This window comes from Lepidochelys olivacea (assembly GCF_965140295.1).
Source record: "Lepidochelys olivacea isolate rLepOli2 genome assembly, chromosome: 27".
Lineage (NCBI taxonomy): Eukaryota > Metazoa > Chordata > Testudines > Cheloniidae > Lepidochelys > Lepidochelys olivacea.
The window spans coordinates 16,314,489-16,334,087 of NC_140437.1; the positions used below are offsets into that span (position 1 = coordinate 16,314,489).

At 50.9% G+C, this 19,599-nt stretch overlaps 1 protein-coding gene across 2 annotated transcripts in view; it reads right to left on the bottom strand.

Annotated features, from left to right (window-relative positions):
- The window catches only part of MED24 (mediator complex subunit 24), a 34,308-nt gene extending 14,964 nt beyond the window's left edge, over positions 1-19,344 (bottom strand). For both annotated transcript variants that reach the window (XM_084615982.1, XM_084615981.1), the window contains exons 1-14: positions 19,265-19,344; positions 18,533-18,671; positions 14,264-14,346; positions 13,652-13,690; positions 11,247-11,320; positions 8,853-9,076; positions 8,072-8,183; positions 7,131-7,281; positions 6,516-6,629; positions 5,036-5,083; positions 3,693-3,775; positions 3,309-3,395; positions 2,658-2,769; positions 1,733-1,875 (exon numbers count right to left, since the gene is read on the bottom strand). In XM_084615982.1, coding sequence (XP_084472108.1) covers positions 1,733-1,875; positions 2,658-2,769; positions 3,309-3,395; positions 3,693-3,775; positions 5,036-5,083; positions 6,516-6,629; positions 7,131-7,281; positions 8,072-8,183; positions 8,853-9,076; positions 11,247-11,320; positions 13,652-13,690; positions 14,264-14,346; positions 18,533-18,662 — 1,400 coding nt within the window. In that variant the 5' untranslated portion in view covers positions 18,663-18,671; positions 19,265-19,344. The remainder of the gene's footprint in view (positions 1-1,732; positions 1,876-2,657; positions 2,770-3,308; positions 3,396-3,692; positions 3,776-5,035; positions 5,084-6,515; positions 6,630-7,130; positions 7,282-8,071; positions 8,184-8,852; positions 9,077-11,246; positions 11,321-13,651; positions 13,691-14,263; positions 14,347-18,532; positions 18,672-19,264) is intronic.
- Between the last annotated feature and the right edge of the window lie 255 nt (positions 19,345-19,599).

The following is a 19,599-nucleotide window of genomic DNA, read 5'->3' on the forward strand; positions in this document are numbered from 1 at the left end:
GCAGGCCCCGTCTGAAGATGGAAGGGGAAGGAGACCAGACGCGGGGCTGGGACTCTGTAGGCCTGGGTTCAGTTCCCAGCTCAGACATGTCCCCTCTGAGCTTCCATTGCCCAGGGTAAAATGGGAATGACCCTTGCTCTCCCCCACCCATTGCCTGGTCTGGTTAGCCTGGGAGTCCCTGCTGTTAGGGTTAGAGGCCCCAGCCAACCTGATCTTGGCCTCTAGCCGCTACTGCTCCATCCATCAATCCTAGCAGAGTAACAGCATCTGCCACATCTGACATGGGTGCACTGAACAGGGGGGATTCAGGCTAACCCAGGAGATGGCACCCTGTACGTTAACACACGCACACCTGTTCTAAGAAGCCAGCACCACATCAACCCGACCCACTACCAGACCCCAGCTGCACTGGCTGTTTGGTTCGCACTCTCTTTTCATATGCTTTAGTGGTTTGAAGATTTGAATGTGTGCAAAATAAAAATGACTCCAAACCCCAAGCCTGGGTTCCGCCCAAGACTGGTCTGACTATAATAACAATTCCCAAGAATGATTCCAGCTGACAGGCAGGGCTTTAACATGTCAAATAGGAAAAAGTCCTGCTTATTTATATTACCCCAGTGCTTGGACACCCCAGTTCGGATTATGCTGGGTGCTGCACAGAAAACAAGTGAGAGGTATCCCTCTGCCCCAGAGCTCACAATCTAAATAGACTAAGCCCGTCTACATTAGGAGCGCTTTGCTGCTACAGGAACACCAGTATATAAATCTCAAGAACGCACGGCTAGCGTGGACGCAGCTAAAGCTGCACCTTCCTGGTACAGTAAAAGTGCCCCACGCAAACAAAACAGGCGATAATCGGTAAAAGTGCAGCGTTGTCAGTTTAGCTGCATCTACACTAGGGGCTCCTGTTGGCACAGCGAGGTGGGTCAGGGATCACATCCCTGACTGACATAGCTACTCTGGCAGAATTTTGTAATGTAGACATAACCTAAGGAATGGAGGGGAAACTGAGGCACAGAGAGGGGAAAGGACTTGCCCAAAGTTGCACAGCAAGTCCACAGCAAAGCTGGGAATAGAACCCAGAAGTCCTGACTCCAAGTGTATGCCCTGTCCACTGGGCCCGGCTGCCTCAAGTTGGCTTACCATGTGCACTCCCACATCAGCTGGTTTTAGAGTACACGAGTTCAACCTCACAATTCTAGCTACTTATTTTTAATGCACCATCCAACACCGCAGCTCTTCCCCTGCCCGCCTGGGGACAGCGAGGGATTTTAGCGAGCAAGCAGAGTAGCAGGGCTGTTTGTTTGCGATATCATGGCTGGGGCAGGTGGATTTTGTGCCTGGGTGGTATGTTTCCAGCACAGGAGGCTAACAAACCCCCCCGCATAACGATCTGAGCTCTGAACATCTGCAGACCTATCCCGAGATTGCTGAAAAGCACTGATTAAAGACACGTTCTCAAAGCACCACAGGGGGCTTTGCTGTACAGCTCCCACTGCCAGCCGAGGCAGATGCGTGACCAAAGCCGGCTGCGTTGCTGCACCCATAGCATGAGAGGACACAAAATACAGATCGATCCAGCCTCGTTATATCTCCTGGATGTTTGCGGCCACCTGCTTCCCTCGTTTTGCTCAGAGGTGGGAGGTCTGAGGCACAAACAGGTGACACAGCTGACATGGCACCCCGCGCCCAGCGATAACCCAGCACAGACAATATCTCTGGAGTCACTCACTTGATGAACTTCCGAGCAAAAGATTTCAGCTTCCCCGTCGCTGCTGCAGCTGCCAACAGCAGATCCAGGCTCTTCCCAGACAGCATGTGGCCCAAGACGCCTAGTAGCCCCTCTGGGGATTTGGAGTGATCTGCATCCATGGTCTGGTGAAAAAACGGAGGGCCGGGGAACAAAGCAGTTTTAAACAGTGTTATAAAGCGGCTGTAGAAATCTGGGCATGACTGGAGCTCTCCGATTGGCTGTCGGTAACGCCATATGCAAGTCAGTCCTCATCAGAAGCCCCGTGGTTCTGGTCTACATGAGAAAACAAGAGATCCCGTCTCCCCAGAGGGATAAGCCCTGCCAGACGGCGCTCTAGCGTTGCTCAGCCACCACCCAAGGAGAGCTGTCAGTACCCATAATCCACCACCGGTTGCGGCTCAAGTGGGACCTGTGGGACAAAATGTACTTGCTGATTCAGAAGCTGGGGAGAGGGGCGGCCCTAACAATGCAGGGAAAGACTGCATCCGCCTGTGTGAGCTCTGTGTGCATTATCCAGAGAGAAAGGAGTTGGGAGCAGGACGTACACAGAGCTCTCTGCCTGCAGAGGCCTGAGTCATGCTGTTACAGCCCAAGTGCTTGAATATGCTGGATAAGGTCACCGCTTCCAGGCGTGGCTAAAGGGGTGGCTTGGCATGGGGAACAGCCCCTCTGACTCTTACAGCCACTACAGCAGAACAGGACACCCGTCGATCCCAATGGTGCGGCACAGGGCTGCTGGCTGCCAGCTGCCCGCAGTGAGCCTGCCTGCAAGGCTGACTAGAGGTGCCGCCTTTCTCCCAGCACTGGGAGAGAACCTGGAGCATTACAGCCGCTCACAAGCGATCAAGGGTCCCAAGTGTCCACAGCGGTCTGGGACAGGGGCAAGGAGCACTGGGGAAGTTACCTTGAGGATGTTGGTGACAGTGGGCTCGGCTCTCAGGATGAGCCCCGGGTTGGGCTGGATGTTGGCATTCTCTGCCGATTTCAAGCGTGGCGCGTGCTCCCGGTCGGCCGTCCTGGGGGAGATATGCACGGAGATGAGGGAATCAGAGAGGAGGGGCCCCCTCTTTCCCCTGCTTTCCAAACAATGTCCTTTGAGTCTGCGATCCCCCACTCCCTTCACCAAAGTGTGCCATCTACACCAAGCGGGACAGGGTTAATACAGCCCGCGGGAATCCAGCACCCACGCCCCTCCCCACATAGGGAGCCTGTGGCCAGCCAGAGCAGCAGATCTGAGCCGAGGAGGCAGTTCCCTGGGCTGACAAGGCCCCCTTCCCTCCCAGTCCCCATAGTGTGCTCAGCAGAGACCAGCAAAGGCCTTTCTCTTCCGGCTGACACACCTAGGGTCTTTTAGCCCCCGCCTCTGACTGACTCTTCCTTTAGGGTTTTGACATCTGGTTAGATCCAAACTATCCCGTTAACTTCCTCATAGTGGAATAAAGACACCCAGAGCCCCGTGATTCCCCAGGGAAAGGGATGGCAGCAAGACCCAGCTGCTATCAATGTGCAGGTCTTTCACAGGGGAACTCCCAAAGCGGCAGAGCTGGGGGCCTACCGTTTGGCGACCAGGTTGGTCATGTTGGCCTCAGACAGCAGTCCCTGTTTGCTACACTCCTGCAGGAGCAGACTGGTACAGTCACAGCTGGAATTGAGAGAGATGGAGCTAAGAGCACAAGTTTTCTACTAGATATTAAACCCAGGACACAGACCAGTTTACCAATTCGGGGCTGTGGGGCTCCTCCGGCATGAGAGACACGCTGTCCCCATGGTTCTGCGCGCAGCCCAATGGTTTTCAACAGAATCCAGTCATTCCCACAGCAGCGAGGAGGAGGAAAGACCCCGCACATGGCATACAACAGCCGTGCCCTTCCACATGCTTAGGCTCTTTCCCCTGGGTGCTCCGAGGTGAGGCGCAGACATGGGAGGGAGAAGCACTTACTTGCATCGCTGATCAGCTTTGTCCAGCAAAGGGGTGAGTTTCAGCAGGAACTCAAAGGCACAATTCACATCCTCAGTGAAATCCTGCAGCCACACAAGAGGCAAGAGCTCGATCAGACCTCGCTTCACAAGGTACAAGAGATTCTTTCAGCTGAAGCAACAAAGCCACTTAGAAACTTGGGCTCGATTCTGCCCCATCAGCTGAATAACTCTGCACAGCTTCACCTGGTGGACCAACAGAGTGTTGGCTGGTCAGTGTGACGTTAGCAAAGGGATGGATTATCCTATGGTGCTTCTGGGACACAGGGAAGGCTGGGCGGCCAGAATCTGATGTTCAGAGGTGCCGCCTCCCACTGAAGTCACAGCACGGCAGAAACACAACCCTCAGCAGCAACAGGAGCGCCAGACACTTGCCATGAAAGTCAGGCCCCAACCTCTGCTCATGCATTACAAGCTGACATCCACTGCTCAGCAAGGAGAGGGAGGAGATCCTTAGAAATGGGTTGGGTTGGTGTTTTACTGTGGAGTTCCCAGCCCTCAAAACAAAATCACCCACAGAGATAGCAAAAGAGCACTGTGGTAAATGATAAGAGCAGCCAAGCAGGGATGACTTGTGACCTCTGGCTATAAACCTTCCCCCAAGGGGTTTCAGCCTAGACCAGCTATCACAGTGGTACCCCATCCTCCCATCACACCCTTGAGGCCAGGAGTTTGTCTCCTCCCCCGGTTATGTCTCATCTTTTAGACTGTAAGCTCCTTGGGGCAGGCAGTGCCCTTGGCCGCATGGCCCCGATGTTGCCGAGACCTACACACATGCTTATGGTTACGGACACGAGGGGACCTGCTGACCAATCAGAACGTTCCTGGTGCAAAGCTGAGCACGGGCCTATGTCTCTGAGGGAGCAAGGTCTATATTTGTCTAGTACAACAGAGCCCCAAACTGGCTGTGGGGTGGGGTTACACAGAGCCCCTGCTACGGGGGGAAGGACCACCCTGGTATGAGAGGCACACACAACCCCGGGCAGAGTTTCAGAGAGTCCCTGAAACAGAGGGAGGTAGGAGGGTGGCAAGAGGGATGCAAGGAGCCCCTGGTGTGTACAAGTTCAGACGACACAAGTTACAAAGCATGTGACCTCCCAGGCTATTAGACCGTAAACTCTTTGGGGAAGTGATTGTCTGCTACTCTGGGATTGTTCAGTGCCTAGCACAACAGAGCCTCCATCTCATCTGGTCCCTGGGCACCTCCTTTACAAACTTGATCTCTGTGTGTGTGTGTATTGTGTGTACACACACACATGCACTGTAAATGATCAACACTAAATACCAACAGTCACAGCAACTCACCTTCTCTCCCTGGGGATATTTCTTTAGTTTAACCAGAACCTGAGGGATCTGAAAGAAACAGTTTTTTAAAACATTCAGATCTAGCCCAAGAGATCCTGGGTGCAGAGACTCAGGCTCATGCAGCACGATACGTGGCTCGCACCCAGGCATCATGGCACAAGACACCAGCCCTAGAGGAAACACCCCTAAGAGCTGCCCCACAGAACTGCACCAGCGACCCATCTAGTCAATGCCCTGGGACCATCTGATGATTTAACTGGGAATTGGTCCTGCTTTGAGCAGGGGGTTGGACTAGATGACCTACTGGGGTCCCTTCCAACCCTGATATTCTATGATTCTATGATCTGTTCCCGAGGAAGGTGGGAGGAAAGCCCCCTCGTGGACATTTATGGAATCACCCACACAGAAGGGAAGTGTCACAGTTTCTTCCTAACCCATCTCTCAGAGCTGAAGCAGGAGTGTCTGTTCATTTCCATTAGGTCCCCGATTCCCTTCACACCTGTCAGTCCCAGCGGAGATTACTGGGGATGAGATGGAGGAATACGAAGTTGGAATGTGTTGAGCTTGTTCTGGGGTCAGTTCCCGTCCACCGTCCCATTTTTTTTTTTTTTTTACAAAAAGCGGACAAGAGCTGGGACAGGGGATCCAGGGCCATAGGCTGCTGTTTACATTGGGGAGAGGGGAAAGAAAGACGCTAAACACATAACCTTTCAGTCTGCCAAGGACAAAGGAGGAATGTGAAAAAGGAACAGCACCAGGGTCTTAACACAACACTTATTCCCCCTCTGATCGAAATCAGACAGTCACTTAGCATTTATAAAGCATTCTGCAAGGCTATCACCCCTGCTTTACAGATGGGGAAACTGAGGCGGACATGGCCAAAGCAACATGGCAGTGCTAAGAACAGAACACAGGTCTCCTGGCTCTCAACCCTGTGCTTTAACCACCATCCCCACATTGTACACCGGGACCAAAAGCTCCAAGGAAAAAGGCGTGAGGCATGGGGGAGAAGGAGGCAGAGAACCTACTGAGATCTGAACCTTGGGATCATCTCTCCATTGCTGAGCCAGCTCTTGGCTGACAAATAAGATCAGGGCCTCTCTGCATACAGCTGGATAAAGTCAAGCCAATGTCATATCCCACAAGGGCGCAGGTTCTCCATTAAGCCAAGACCAACCGCGCTCCACAGCCAGGAACAAAGTGACACGAAAGCTGTTTTGCTAAACTAAAATAAGCCTGACAAATCAATGTTTGGTGGCTCGTGTAAACGGATGCTGCCTGCAGGCTCAGCCTCCGAGCCTGCAGTTTAACATGCTCTGTACAGCTGGGGCATGAAAAGGGTCCCCGGGTGTGGGGGGACGCAGTGGGAGAGGAGAGGTAATTGCTCGGCCAGGTTTTGGTGCTCAGCAGGTCCTGGGGGAGCCAGGCAGCGACAGACTCCGGGCTGTCGGCTGGGGCAGGATGCAGGACAAGGGGTTACCTTAAGGAAGGTGAAGGCCGTCCATTTCAGCTCCTCCGTCCCCTCTGGAGACTCGATCAGGCCCACAAAGCAGGCTTTCCAGATCTCCAGCACAAAAAGCGGTGAGGGAATGCGCTACAAGTGGGATGGAACAGATCTCAGACCCAGAGAGTCCAGTGTATGCCACCCCCTCCACACACGCACCCTACTGCCTGGGTCGTCAGAGGGGATCGAACTGTGAGCCTCTTGATTTAAAAGCAGGTGTGTCTGCCACTTGAGGAGTAACCCCATTCTCCACAGGCAAAAGCAGACTCCTAAACCTCCTACACGGACCAGCCAGAAGGGTGGGGCAGAGACCCACCTGGCATTAATGCGGGTGACACACAACTGGATTTGGAGGGAGTCATACTTCCCTACATTTCTTGCGAGATCAGGGGCCAGCCTCGGCCTCACCCCCCTCTGTGCAAGCCAGACACCAAGACGAGAAGTGACCTGCCAAGGCCAGACAGATTCAGCGCCAAAGCCGGGATTAGAGCTCAGGAGGCCCGGCTTCCAGTCCCACTAGGCCACACTGCCTCTCTGAGTCAGGATTCACCCAGGACAGTGAGAAAACAAGCTGCTGCTCCTTCACTGTACCTGCATCCGCTTCACCATCATCAGCTGTTCCACGAGAGGCTGGGTCTCTCCTGTGAGGTTCATGGTTCCTTCCAGCAGCACCACGGCATGCACGGTGGGGAAGCCGGTTTTGTTCAGCTGCTCGGAGTGGGCCGAGAGCATGGTGGGTATGCTGCAAAAGAAGAACAGTGGTAATCGGGCAGGGGGCTCAAGTGATGGTGGCGGAGACCCTACACCCGCCAGAGCTGAAGGTCATTGGGTTTCAACCCCCCCTACGCTGCTTCCACGTCTGGGTCAGGATGGGCGACGGCCCTTAGACTCTTCTCTGGTTTGACAGACGAACTTTTGGTCACTGGTGTTTAACACCCTGGGCTCTGGGCAGTCCTAGGGCTTGTCCACATGGAGAAGCGAGTCCAGAATAAGGTCAGGTGTGAATTTAAAGCCTCTGGCTATTCCGGAATAGTTCCCTGCATGGACACTCTTAGTACAGAACAGAGTCCACATGGGCGTTATTCCAGAATCGCTATTCTGGTCATGTTCCCATGTAGACAAGGCCAGAGAGTTAAAGGGGAGAGGCTGCTGAGGGGGTATCATGAGGGGCGCTTCCAGCCTGGGATGCAATGGAGTTCCAACTAGCCCTGCATCCTCCCTCCCCCGGCCAGCTCCCAACAGAGGCACAGAGGGGCAGGCCAGGCTGCACAACGGGCAGAGGAGATGCCTGGAAGGCATATGAGGCTCTCTGGCCACCAGCAGAGGAGCCGGGACCCATACAAGGGTGAGAGCAGAGTCCACAGGCCTCAGCAGTGAGCCCGCCTGGGCTGTGCCAACGTGACCCGCCCACTCGTCCCCCAGTGCTGCTCCCATGACTGCCCCGGCTGTCCCAGCCGACAGGCAGAGCAGGTGCACGGACCCCCCGCCAACTCGTAACCCCAAGCGCACAGAAGGCAAGGCAGAGGGGCTACCTCTTGATGAGGGAGATGCACTCGTCCGCCTGGCTGTGCAGCTGCAGGTTACTGAGGCTGCTCAGATTCTCCCCCAGTTTGATCAGCGACTGCTCTATGGTGCTCCACGAAGCTAGAAGGAAAGGGGAGGGGGGTGGAAGGCAAGATTTTCAACGTAGGGATCCTAGGGAGGATATGAGAGTCCCAGTAGGTCTGTACAGCTGAGAGGTCCTGACGAGGGCTGGGATTTGCCAAGGAGCCCAAGGGAGTAGGCAGCCATATCCCATTGGATTTCAGTGGGAATGAGGTACCTGACTCACACAGGCGCCGGAGGAAATCCCAGCCGAGATCTGTGCTGCCGCAGAGCTGCTCTGGGATACAGCTCGGCTTTGCACAGCGCCCTCTCCAGGTGTGCTGGGGAAAGTCATACCGCAAAGGAGCGAGTCCGCAGCAGCCATTAGCTCCCGCGGACTCCTCCTCCAGGGCAGCGGGGACTGGAGGGCAGGCAGTGCGTGTCATGTCAGGGAGCAGGTGGCTACAGCGATTGAGACAGCAGAGGAACTGGGGTTGGAGCAGCAGGGACAAAGAGAAGGCTATGGGAGGGGGAAGCAGTGATGGCACGGCTTGGCTGAGCGGGATGAAGGAGAGGAGGAGTCAAAGACGATCTCCCAGGTGATGGAGAGGATGGCAGCGAGAGAGAATGGGAGGAAAGCTCAGAAGTTCAGGTTTGACCATGGCAGAGCCACCAGCAAGATGAGCCGAGGTGAGAGGGTGGGACGGACGGAGTGGCCCAGCGACATACACGTCTCCTCCAGCTTGCCGATGTGAATCAGGGCCCGGTTTTTGGTGCTACCCAGGATCTTCTCCAGCCGCTCCAGGCACATCTTCAGCTGGTTCTCAGCAGCCGCCTGGTCCAGCATCTCTTTGAACTTCTCCGTATAGAAGGCTGCGCAGCGCAGCATCCAATTGAGGGCGCTCATCAGGGCCCGGCACAAGCCAATGCACTCCTCTGCTTTGCCATGGCAGCTGAGAGAGGGGGGCAGAAGAAAAGATTAGGTTTGAATGTCTCATTATGGGACCTTCCCCTTATTCCAGCTAGCCAGGCTCCCCCACCACCACAGCATCCAAACACCTAACAATCCTACACCTAACTACATCAGGCAGGGCTGTGAAAAAACCACGCCCTGTGCAATGTAGTTACAGTGACCTGAGCTCTGGTGTAGACACGGCTAGGTCCATGGATGAATTCATCCGTCAACCTAGCTACCTCCTCTTGGAGAGTTGGATCTACCGTAGTGAAGGAAGAACCCCTTCCATTGCTGTAGGAAGTGTCCGCGCTACAGTGACAAAGCAGCACGGCTGCAGCGTTTCTAGCGTATACACACCCAAAGGGAGATGCTCAAGGTCACACAGAGAGCTGGGGAATTGAACCCAAACGTCTCAAGTCTCAGCCCTGCACCTTAACCACTGGACCATCCTTCCCCCTATTCACATTGGCTGAAACATGTGGCTGAATTTCATCCACCTGTTGACGTTTTTCCCTCCTCAACTCACACAAAGCACTTCGTCACACTTATAACCTCCAGTGTGGTTGAAAAATCTCACCATCACGGGGTCTTCCTGGCTTCTCTGGTCTTCTAATTAAAGGGATATACTTTTCTAAGCCCGCAATTGAATTATCTTGCAAAAAGTGATCAGCATTGATCGACACACTACGGGGTGGGAGTTCTCCTTCTGGAGCACAAATCATTTGGTTCCAGAGGTTTGGATCTAATTAAATGGAGGATCAAATTAACCAAGGACTGGATGACGCAGCCAGCTTTGCATTTGGCCAGCAGCAGCTCCTTGCCAACACTTGGTGACAAATTAATATTAATTGTTGCAATTCTGCTTCAGGAAATAGAAGAGAAGCTATTTCCGCCTTTCTACCCCATCTATTCACTCCCCGGCATACGCTACGCTCAGCAATATCATTGACGCCTTTAAACAGGTTTAGCTGGGTTTTAAGGTAAACTACAAGCATTCCGGGTTTTTGAGAAACTGTTTAATGCCCCAAATCATCAACAGAACATCAGCCCCTCGCTCGCTCTCTGGACATAGCCTCAGCAGCGTTGTGGCAAACGCCTGCTGACTAGCACCAGGGCAAACGCTCAAGGCTGCAAGAATGGCCAGGTGTGTCCAGAAACAGAAGTAGCAACGGCTGCAACAATGAGGTGCATTGGCAGTGCTGGGTGTACACGGCCCAGGACCGTGGAGCAGGAAGTGCCGCAGGTGAGGACTGGGATGCATTAGCAGGGATATAATCCCTCAAATGTATGGGTTTAAGCCTACCAACTACTGGGGGTCAGGAAGATATCTTTCCGTGGAGGCAGGTTACTCCATAATGCCAGACGCAGGGTTTCTTGTACCTTCCTATAAAGCAGGCACTGGCCATGAGCAGCAATAGGACCCTGGCCTGGGCGAGCCACTGGTTTGAGCCACTCTGGCAATTCCTATATTCCCTGTGTTTAGCGCAGCTGTGTGGGGCGTCCAGGACCTGACTAGCAGGAGGGCTGTCAGTCAAGGTGCACAGGCAGAGCTGAGGGAAGTGACCTGCCCAGCTCCTACATCAGGGGTTGCCAAACTTTTGTTCGGCATGACCTCATTGTAACAAACCATTTCCTCCTGGGACCCCAGACAGCAGGACGATGTCATTTTCAAGAGCAAAATGGCATCTCTGCACAGCGCGACCTCGCACACACCATAGGTGAGACCCCGTTGCACGGATGATGCCATTTTGCTCTATAAAATGGCGTCCTCCATGCAGCGTGACCTCTTACATATGGTGCGTGTGAGGTCATACGGTGCAAAGGATGCTACTTTGTAGAGCAAAATGGTGTCCTCCATGCATCATACATGGGAGGTCACCAAGGGCTTGTCTACACCCCGGATCGGCGGACAGCAATGTAGTGTAGACAAGCCCCAAGTGTCATCCTCCATACACTAAGGGATCACTGCGACCCTACTGGCTGATGGCACGACCCCATCTGGGGGTGCGACCCACAGTTTGGGAACCGCTGTCCCACGTATCCACTACTGCTGGCTCATCAGTGTTATCGATCTTTGCCTTTCAGGGGCATTAGAGCAACTCCTCCCACAGCATCATCACGCAACCCTTCAGAAGAGAGCACAATGTAACACAACAGCAGCCCAATACCTGAGCCGATCACAAAACATATCCATGATCTCCAGCAGGGACTGGACGCAGAGATCTCGGGAGAAGTCATCGAACTACAATACAGGAATACAAGGGGATTTTAAAATCAGAAGCGTTGAATATAGATCTCAGTTTTTAAAAAGAAACATTAAAAGACAGTCTGTGACCCACTCTAGGATAGGACAGGGCTCCCTGCCAAGAGTTTGTATTGGCAGCTAGGTCAACAGCTACTCAGAAATGAAGGCTGTATTAATAGGAATGTTGTAGGCAAGACACAAAGTAATTCTACCACTCTACTCAGCACCGATAAGACAGTTCTGGGCACCATGCTTCAAGAAAGATGTGGACAAATTGGAGGAAGTCCAGAGGCGAGCAAGAAAAAATGATTAAAGGTCTAGAAAACAGGACCTACGATGAAAGAATGAAATAAATGGGTTTGTTTAGTCTGGAGAAGCAAAGACTGAAGGGGGACATGATAACAGTTTTCAAGTACGTAAAAGGGTGTTATAAAAAGGAGGGTGATAAATTGTTCTTCTCCACTGAGGACAGAACAAGAAGTACTGGGCTTAAATTGCAGCAAGGGAGGTTTAGGTTGGACATTGGGAAAAACTTCCTGTCAGGGTGCTGAAGCCCTGGAACAAATTACTTCGGGAGGTTGTGGAATCTCCATCAGAGGAGATTTTTAAAAACAGCTTAGAGCAGCGATACTCAGAGCTCAGTGGTTCAGGAGCCAAATTAGCGACCAACATTACCCAGAAGAGCCACAATCATGTGAATTCACGGTCTCATTTACTACAGCACCACTCAGATGTAAACAGTGCGACAAGGGGAAATATTGATCGATATAATTTTCATAGCAAATACGTTAATAACTTAGTGCAAGTTGATAACTTAATTGGTTAACGACATAGTAAAAGCCTCCTGAGTGGTTAATAATTAAATCACACAGGGTTTTAATATCACGTGCTGCAAAGAGCGGCAGGAGACACTTTAAATAGCCACTTGCAGTTTACGAGCCTCAGTCTGAGTATCACTGGGTTAGACAAGTGCCCGCCAGGGATGGTCTAGATAATACCTAGTCCTGCCTCAGTACAGGGGCCTGGACTCAATGACCCATCAAGATCTTTCTAGTCCTACATTTCTATGATTCTAGGTCAATGCTTCTCAACTGGTGGATCGCGACCTGCTGGGAGGGGATCATGAAAGGCAGTCAGGGGGCTACCAAGGGTTGGAAGTTTTATTACAATCTAAAGCAAAGAAAATCTCACTCCCCCACAGCCCGCATGCTCTTACCCTTCACGTGATCTCTGTCAACCTCTCGACTCTCACATACACAAATAAATATTAAAGCATTATCATCATCGATCCTTTATTCCCTTTATTTCTATAGGGAACATAAGGGGTTGTGAAAAATACCTGACTGAGAACAAGGACTCCCCACTTGAAAAGGTTGAGGAACACTGATAAGGTAACTTATTCTAGCAGGACACTAGCAATCTTTCACATGAACCACTTTTAACTCATAGCACCCTGTCCTGGGAGTGCATTTCCCTCTGTCACTAAAACACAACGTCTCCATGGGCAGATTTTCAGAATGGTTCATTGCCCAGCAAGAAAAGCCAGTCTGGGTCAGACCAAAGGTCCGGCTAGCCCAGTATCCTGTCTTCCAACAGCGGCCAATGCCAGGTGCCCCAGAGGGAATGAACAGAACAGGGCAATTATTGTGTGATCCGTCCCCTGTCGTCCACTCCCAGCTTCGGGCAGTCAGAGGCTAGGGACACCTAGAGTATGGGGTTGCATCCATGACCATCCTGGCTAATAGCCGGTGATGGACCTACCCTCCATGAAGAGTGGGAGCTGTTGGGTGCTGACTACTTGTAAAACTGACCCTTCACGTGTAACCTCAGCTGCTGGGACATTTAATACAAGTTACACTGGCTAAGATGTTAACACTGCTCCCGTCAAGGAGAAAAAACACTAGTCTCTGGCTACGACACTGCATTAACTGGCAGCGCTACATCCCAATGTTGCTGGTTTTAAGTATTAACCCCTGGATTCCCCCACCACGGCTGGAGCTGTCGACTGCTGTGAAAAGGATGTGCCAGTATGTGGTTTTAAATGTGTCGTGCACACGTTAGATGGATTAGGCCTTTCAACCTGCCTCGCAAGGAACTGCGCGCAGTTTCCCAAAGGAAAGGCAAGTGATCTCTTTCCACTGATGGTGAACAGCCTGTTCCACATAGCAGGGACACAGAAACAATCTCTTTGGTTTGTGCCATCTGATCATTGCTGACTCAGCAAAGGATGTCATTTTCCGCTTGACCTATATCTGGCAGGAGTCAGTGGGACAGAAATGGAAGCATAGATTGTAGGTAAAATGAAAGATGGCATCCGTCAAGATCTACCTTACTGATGGCCGTCAGGACGGTGGAATAAGACACCATCTAGGAACAAAAAAAGAGAGCAAGAAAGTTATTAGCTAACATTTTAAAATGCAATTGCTGTTGCCAAGGAATAATGAGGTCATTTTACAGCTGCGCTACTTGTCTCTTAAAAAGGGGCTTTGGCAGTGACCCAGCACAAATGTAAACAGACATTTTTAGGTGCTTTACACAAACTTCACATTAAACTACAATTTTAAATAATAAGCTAAGGAAAGCAAGAGTGTCTGGCAGCTGAGGAACTGTCTAAAGGGCAAGGGATCTCTATGCCCACTTGTATGCACAGGTCACCATCAGAAGCTTTATTGCTTTGGCACGTACTGATCAGAGGGACACTCCGCCACTGTCTCCTTGCAGAGGAGAGAAGCATGATCAAGTGCCGCACTGGGAGACAAGAAATTCTGCATTCTAATCCTGGCTGTCCCACTGAGTCCCTCTGTGGATCTAGACAAGTCACTTCGCTTCTGAAACTTGGTTTTCCAGGAGCAACAAGTCCCCTAACTCGGGGTTGGGAAGGTTAATTCATCAGTGTCTGTAATGCACTTTGAAAAGGAGAAGTGTTACCGAGGTTGTTACCTGGGAACTGATTGCATATTTCAGGTAGGACAAGATCAGTGGGTTGGGTGATGGGCCAATCATGGCCTGTTCAAGGAGAGCTTCTGCAATTAAAACAAGAAAGGCCGGAGATTTTAGTTCAGCTAACACATAATCTCCCATTGTGGGCACATCCCACAAGCAGGAAGGGAGACAAAGAAAACATTGCTGATCCCAAAGATTTAGCACGTTGTCTTTAAAATAAATGAACCCTACAACTGTCAATTCCCAGTAGCAGAGGACAATAAATAACTTAGGAAGCATAAAGTATCCTGCCGCTAACTCAGCTCTTGCAGACAAGCTTGGGCAAAAATGGACCCCACTGTCTGAAAGTTGCTGTTATCAATGTGCATTACCCCTCTTCCAACTTACTGGGGCCCAGTGATCTGGGAGAAAACCTCCGCTCACACACATCTCTTGGATGCTGCCACAACTGGGCGGCTTTTGCTGTTGGTTCCTGAACTCTCCAGGCCTAACGAATGGCCCCTCTGCTGAGAATGCCCATGCACTTTGGGTGCCCGCTTCCCCTGGCAATCTGCCAGAGCTTGGGTTTGGCAGCTCATGAGTGCAGTGCATGTCCTATCTGTTCAGTCAAGCTTTTAAACTGCCCATTTGCACTACTGCAGCAGAGCACGGAGGCTGTCTCACAAAGACAGATCCATATTTTGCAGCCTTTGTTTTAATTAGTCTGAGGCACCCAGATGCTGGAGGTGGAAACTGCCATTTGGGAATCACTGAATAAGTGCACCCCTCACTTTCTTGGAGGGCAACCGCTCAAAAATAATGCACCAGTCTGAATCCCCAGACAATAATAAATCACAAGCACTGAATCAGAATTGTTGGCTGCAAGACACATCCTAGAGCTTGCTCAGCAATTATGGACACTCGGAAACTAAATGCATCTTTCTGCTCACCAGAGAGGGAGAATTCTAATGAAAAGGAGTACTTGTGGCACCTTAGAGACTAACCAATTTATTTGAGCATAAGCTTTCGTGGACTACAGCTCACTTCATCGGATGCATAAAAGTGGAAAATGCAGTGAGGATGTTTTTATACACACAGACCATGAAAAAAATGGGTGTTTATCACTTCAAAAGGTTTTCTCTCCCCCCGCCCCACTCTCCTGCTGGTAATAGCTTATCTAAAGTGACCACTCTCCTTACAATGTGTATGATAATCAAGGTGGGCCATTTCCAGCACAAATCCAGGTTTTCTCCCCCCCCCCTTTTTTTTTTGGTAACTTTTCCCCTTCCCGTCATCCTATAACCAGGGAGCATGACACAACCCAGGCAAGACATCATGATCCATCGCGTATGCATCGCTACAGCTCCGCCAGGCACTGGGGCTGTTCTGGCATCTCGCTACCAGATTTTTTCCTTCGGTTTTTGGATTTGAAAGCAGCATCTGAATGTTAAAAAGGACCATTCTAGGGCTAATGCACAGTGGGTTTAAAGGAAATCACCTCATCCGAAATTATGAACAAGGAGGATCATCAGAGCTATTCCAAGTGACAAACAAGTCCTCCCTGGACTCCCCCAAACCCTGTCATTATTTGTATTATGGTAGCACTGCTAGAAAACGCAATCGAGACCAAAGGCCCATTTTACGGGCACATCATAAGAGACAGTCCTTACCCTACACAGACAAGGCAGGCAGTGGGTGAAGGGAATACAGACACACAGCGAGGGGAACAGACTTGCCAAAGGCTGCACAGCAGTGACAGAACAGGGGCTAGAGCCAAAGTCTCCAGAGTCTACCTAGTGCCTTTCCACTGCCTCCCATCCCCCTGCCACCGACACCACTCAGGTTAGCCTCTTCATAACCGGCAATCACTGGTTCACCTGTGCTGCCTCATTTCTACAGAGAGACTCTGTTATAATTGATATGGGCCAAGAGTTTCAACTCCAGGAGCCTAAAGTCAAGCTCCCGCATGCAGATTTAGGCAACGACCTGGACGTGCCCTATATGCCAACAATTCTGAACGGCTGCAATTCCCCCTGCCGCAACAGAGCTGAGGTTACGTGGCTAAATCTGGACGTGGAGCCTAACTTTAGGTACCTGGGTTTGAAAATATTAGCTACAGTGCCCAAACGGTGCTAAACACTGCAAAGGCCTAGAACTAGGCAGTCTCTCTGCCCTGAAAGAGATTATCATCGAAGAGGATAAAGCGCAGACAAAGGAGCAAAGGCAGGAAACAATAGGCAGAGAGGTGCGTAGGGCTGGGAGGAGGAATACACAGCTGCTGGGGGTGGCTGAGCTATGCATCAGGTTAGTCTCTCAATATAGGTGCATTTTTAAAGTTACAATTTTCAGAACTTGAGGGGGATGGGGGTTAGCCATAGCCTATCACAATGATATCTGAAGGATTTTTATCTTGGGACTGATTTGCAGTACACGAGAGTTATAAGTGGGAACTCAGAGTCACAAATCTTCCATGTGGATCATGTGGTACCCAGTAAATTCTTTTGTATGACAAGTATCAGATCATGCAGGGCTTTAAAAACAAAATCTGTTCACCACTGGTGAATGGGGAGCTTTCTATAATTAGGGGCAGGGAGCACTAAATTATAAATTTCTCCAGCTCTCAAAACACTATCTTTCTAATCCTTGTAGTTGTAAAGAGCACGCTCCAAATATAAATATAGCGTTGTCTTCCTGAGCCTGCAGACTGCCTCAGTCCCGCTGCTGCTGCTCAGAGCTTTTCCAAGCAGCAGCACAGCAAAAATAATAGAACACTAATCAGTTTCACAACTGTGAAAATAATCATGGACATTTTACTCTTCTGCTGCCCAAGATGGCTAACAGCAGAAGCAGAAAATGGAGCTACTCACAAGGGACAGCGACTGTAGCAGAAGAATACACCCTCTGCAGCAGCTGAGGAGATGGGGTTGGATAGAGTAGGAGATACCTCACTTTACAGTAGGCTTGCAATTGAAGGGCAAGCAAAGGAAGAAAGAAGCAGAGCGGAACTCTTTTCCATCCCAGCAGGCAAGGTGAGGCTTCAAAATTTAGCAATTACCCTCTAGCCAGAGGGTGAGATTACAAAAATCATACTCTCAAGCAATGTCCAGGCATAGCATTATAATACCCTCCTTCTACCCAGCAGGTTTGAGCTGCACTTTTCACGCTCATCCCTGGGACCTTACTCCTCTGGCCAGTAGGTGTCTGGTAAATTCTGTAAACCCTATGTTAATGCACCAATAAAGAACTTTTGAAAGGAACAGAAATGGGATCTCACAAGTGAAACAAAGAATTCCCCACCCCTCACTTAACAGAAAATGGACCCAGATGAATGGAATCGCATGTGGGGAAGATATGATCTTAGGTTATGGGAGAGCCAACCCTCATCTAGCATAATTAGGACGTTCAGTCCAGTTCTCCATGTTGGTTTGAATGGGGAATATTTCCCTTGAAAACCTCTCCTTTACATCAACTCAAGAACAAGTGATTTGTGTTCGTTTACGCAGGGCTTTCAAACACACACCACAGCCAGGAAAAACTAACATGTTACCATAATTGGCATAAAAGTCTGGCAATTATTTTACCTACGTATACTCAGCAGGTACCAACATTTAGCAGGATTTGTGTCAATCTACCTTCTTGAACTGGGATGAGAAAAACAAATTCTGATGGTATCTGTGGGTCGGAAAATGCTTTCAGTTTTTTAATAAACAATAATCCCGAATGATTATAACAACAGAAATACCTAGTTCTTATACAGCACTTTGTATCCTCAGATCTTTAAGCACTTGACAGGGGAGATAAGGATCATAATCCCCATGGTACATGTGGGGAAACTGATGCCCAAGGTCTCCAAGCAAATCAGCAACACAGCTGGGAAGAGAACCCAGATCTCTTGGGTCCCAATGTAGTGCTCTATCCACTAAACCATCCTGCATCTCTCAGTGTCAGTAATACCTCAGCTAGTTATTGCAGCCAATAATCATATTTTGTACCCTACTCATCCTAAGATTTACATCTTTGGCTTTAAGCACGAGTAGCCCTAGTGAAGGGCTCCACTCGTATATAAGTCTTTCGAGTGCAGGAGCCTTCATTCCAAAGTTTACTGTTGGGGAGTTTTTCAGTCCTGACAAGTAGGGCAAGTTTACACGCTAGCACAGAAACAACACTAAACATAATACAAGTGCAGCAGTCTGCTTTTCCGGATCATATGTTTGTCTCACTCTGTACCAAACACATAACACAGACAGACATGTGCACCCAAGCAGCCAAAGAAAACAAAACCCTGACCTGCCAAATTAAGTATGTCCCAGGTGGCTCCTTTGGGGAAGAATTTCTTCATGTTTATGGCCCACTGGTAATCACTCCACCGCTCTTTCCAGGCCTGGAGAATGGCCTGCTTTAGATTGACAACCTTCATCTTTCCGTTCTGAAAGGGAGAGACGGATGATACAGCAGCTTGTTCACAACACCATTTCTCACCCATTCCTCTCATAGATTTAGCTCACCCACACACCTCCCCGGGGGAGGGGGGGCGCTATCAATTAAGCATGCCTTTTATTTCCGTAATAAAAGATTTACTCAGAAGGAGGCAGGGCAGCCTGGCTCACCCAGGAGGCTGGGAGCCAGGACTCTGCGGCCCTATTCCCATGATAGGTTAGAGCAGGAGCACGGGCTCCTGGGTTCTAGTCACACTGGGAGGGAGCATAGGGTGCTGGGGGGCAGGACTCCTGGGTTCCCTTCCCGCTCCCAGATCTGGGGGACAAGTGTTTGCAGCAGGGGAGTAGGAGCCAGGACTCCTGGGTTCTGCTCCCAGCTCCGGGAGGGGGCAGCTCCTGTGGCTAGAGGTGGAGGAGTGAAGCCTCCCCTCCCACCTCCCCCAGTGGGGCAGCCCCATCTCCTATTAGCACCCCTTTAACTTGCTTATGGGGGAGGGGGAAGCCCCCCCCGGAAACACACCCAGGGTCTCTTCCCCCCCAACCCCCCCACCCAGAAACACAGGGGGGGGAGGGGCTCCCTCACCTTCCAGCCCTCGCAACCAGCCGCCAGACATCACCCCCTTCAGCCCCTGGGCTCCGCCATCTTGGCACCCACCAACAAGCCCTCCGCTGATTGGCTGGAAGAGCGCCGCGCGCCGCGGAGGCTGCTGGGAGGGGTAGTTTTTTGCAGCAGGCTGCCCTAGAATCATAGGCTACCTGGGTAGGAAGGGACCTCAGGAGGTCATCTAGTCCATCCCCCTGCTCAGAACAGGACCAACCAACCCCCAATTTTTGCCCCAGATCCCAAATGGCCCCCTCAAGGATTGAACTCACAACCCTGGGTTTAGCAGGCCAATGCTCAAACCACTGAGCGATCCC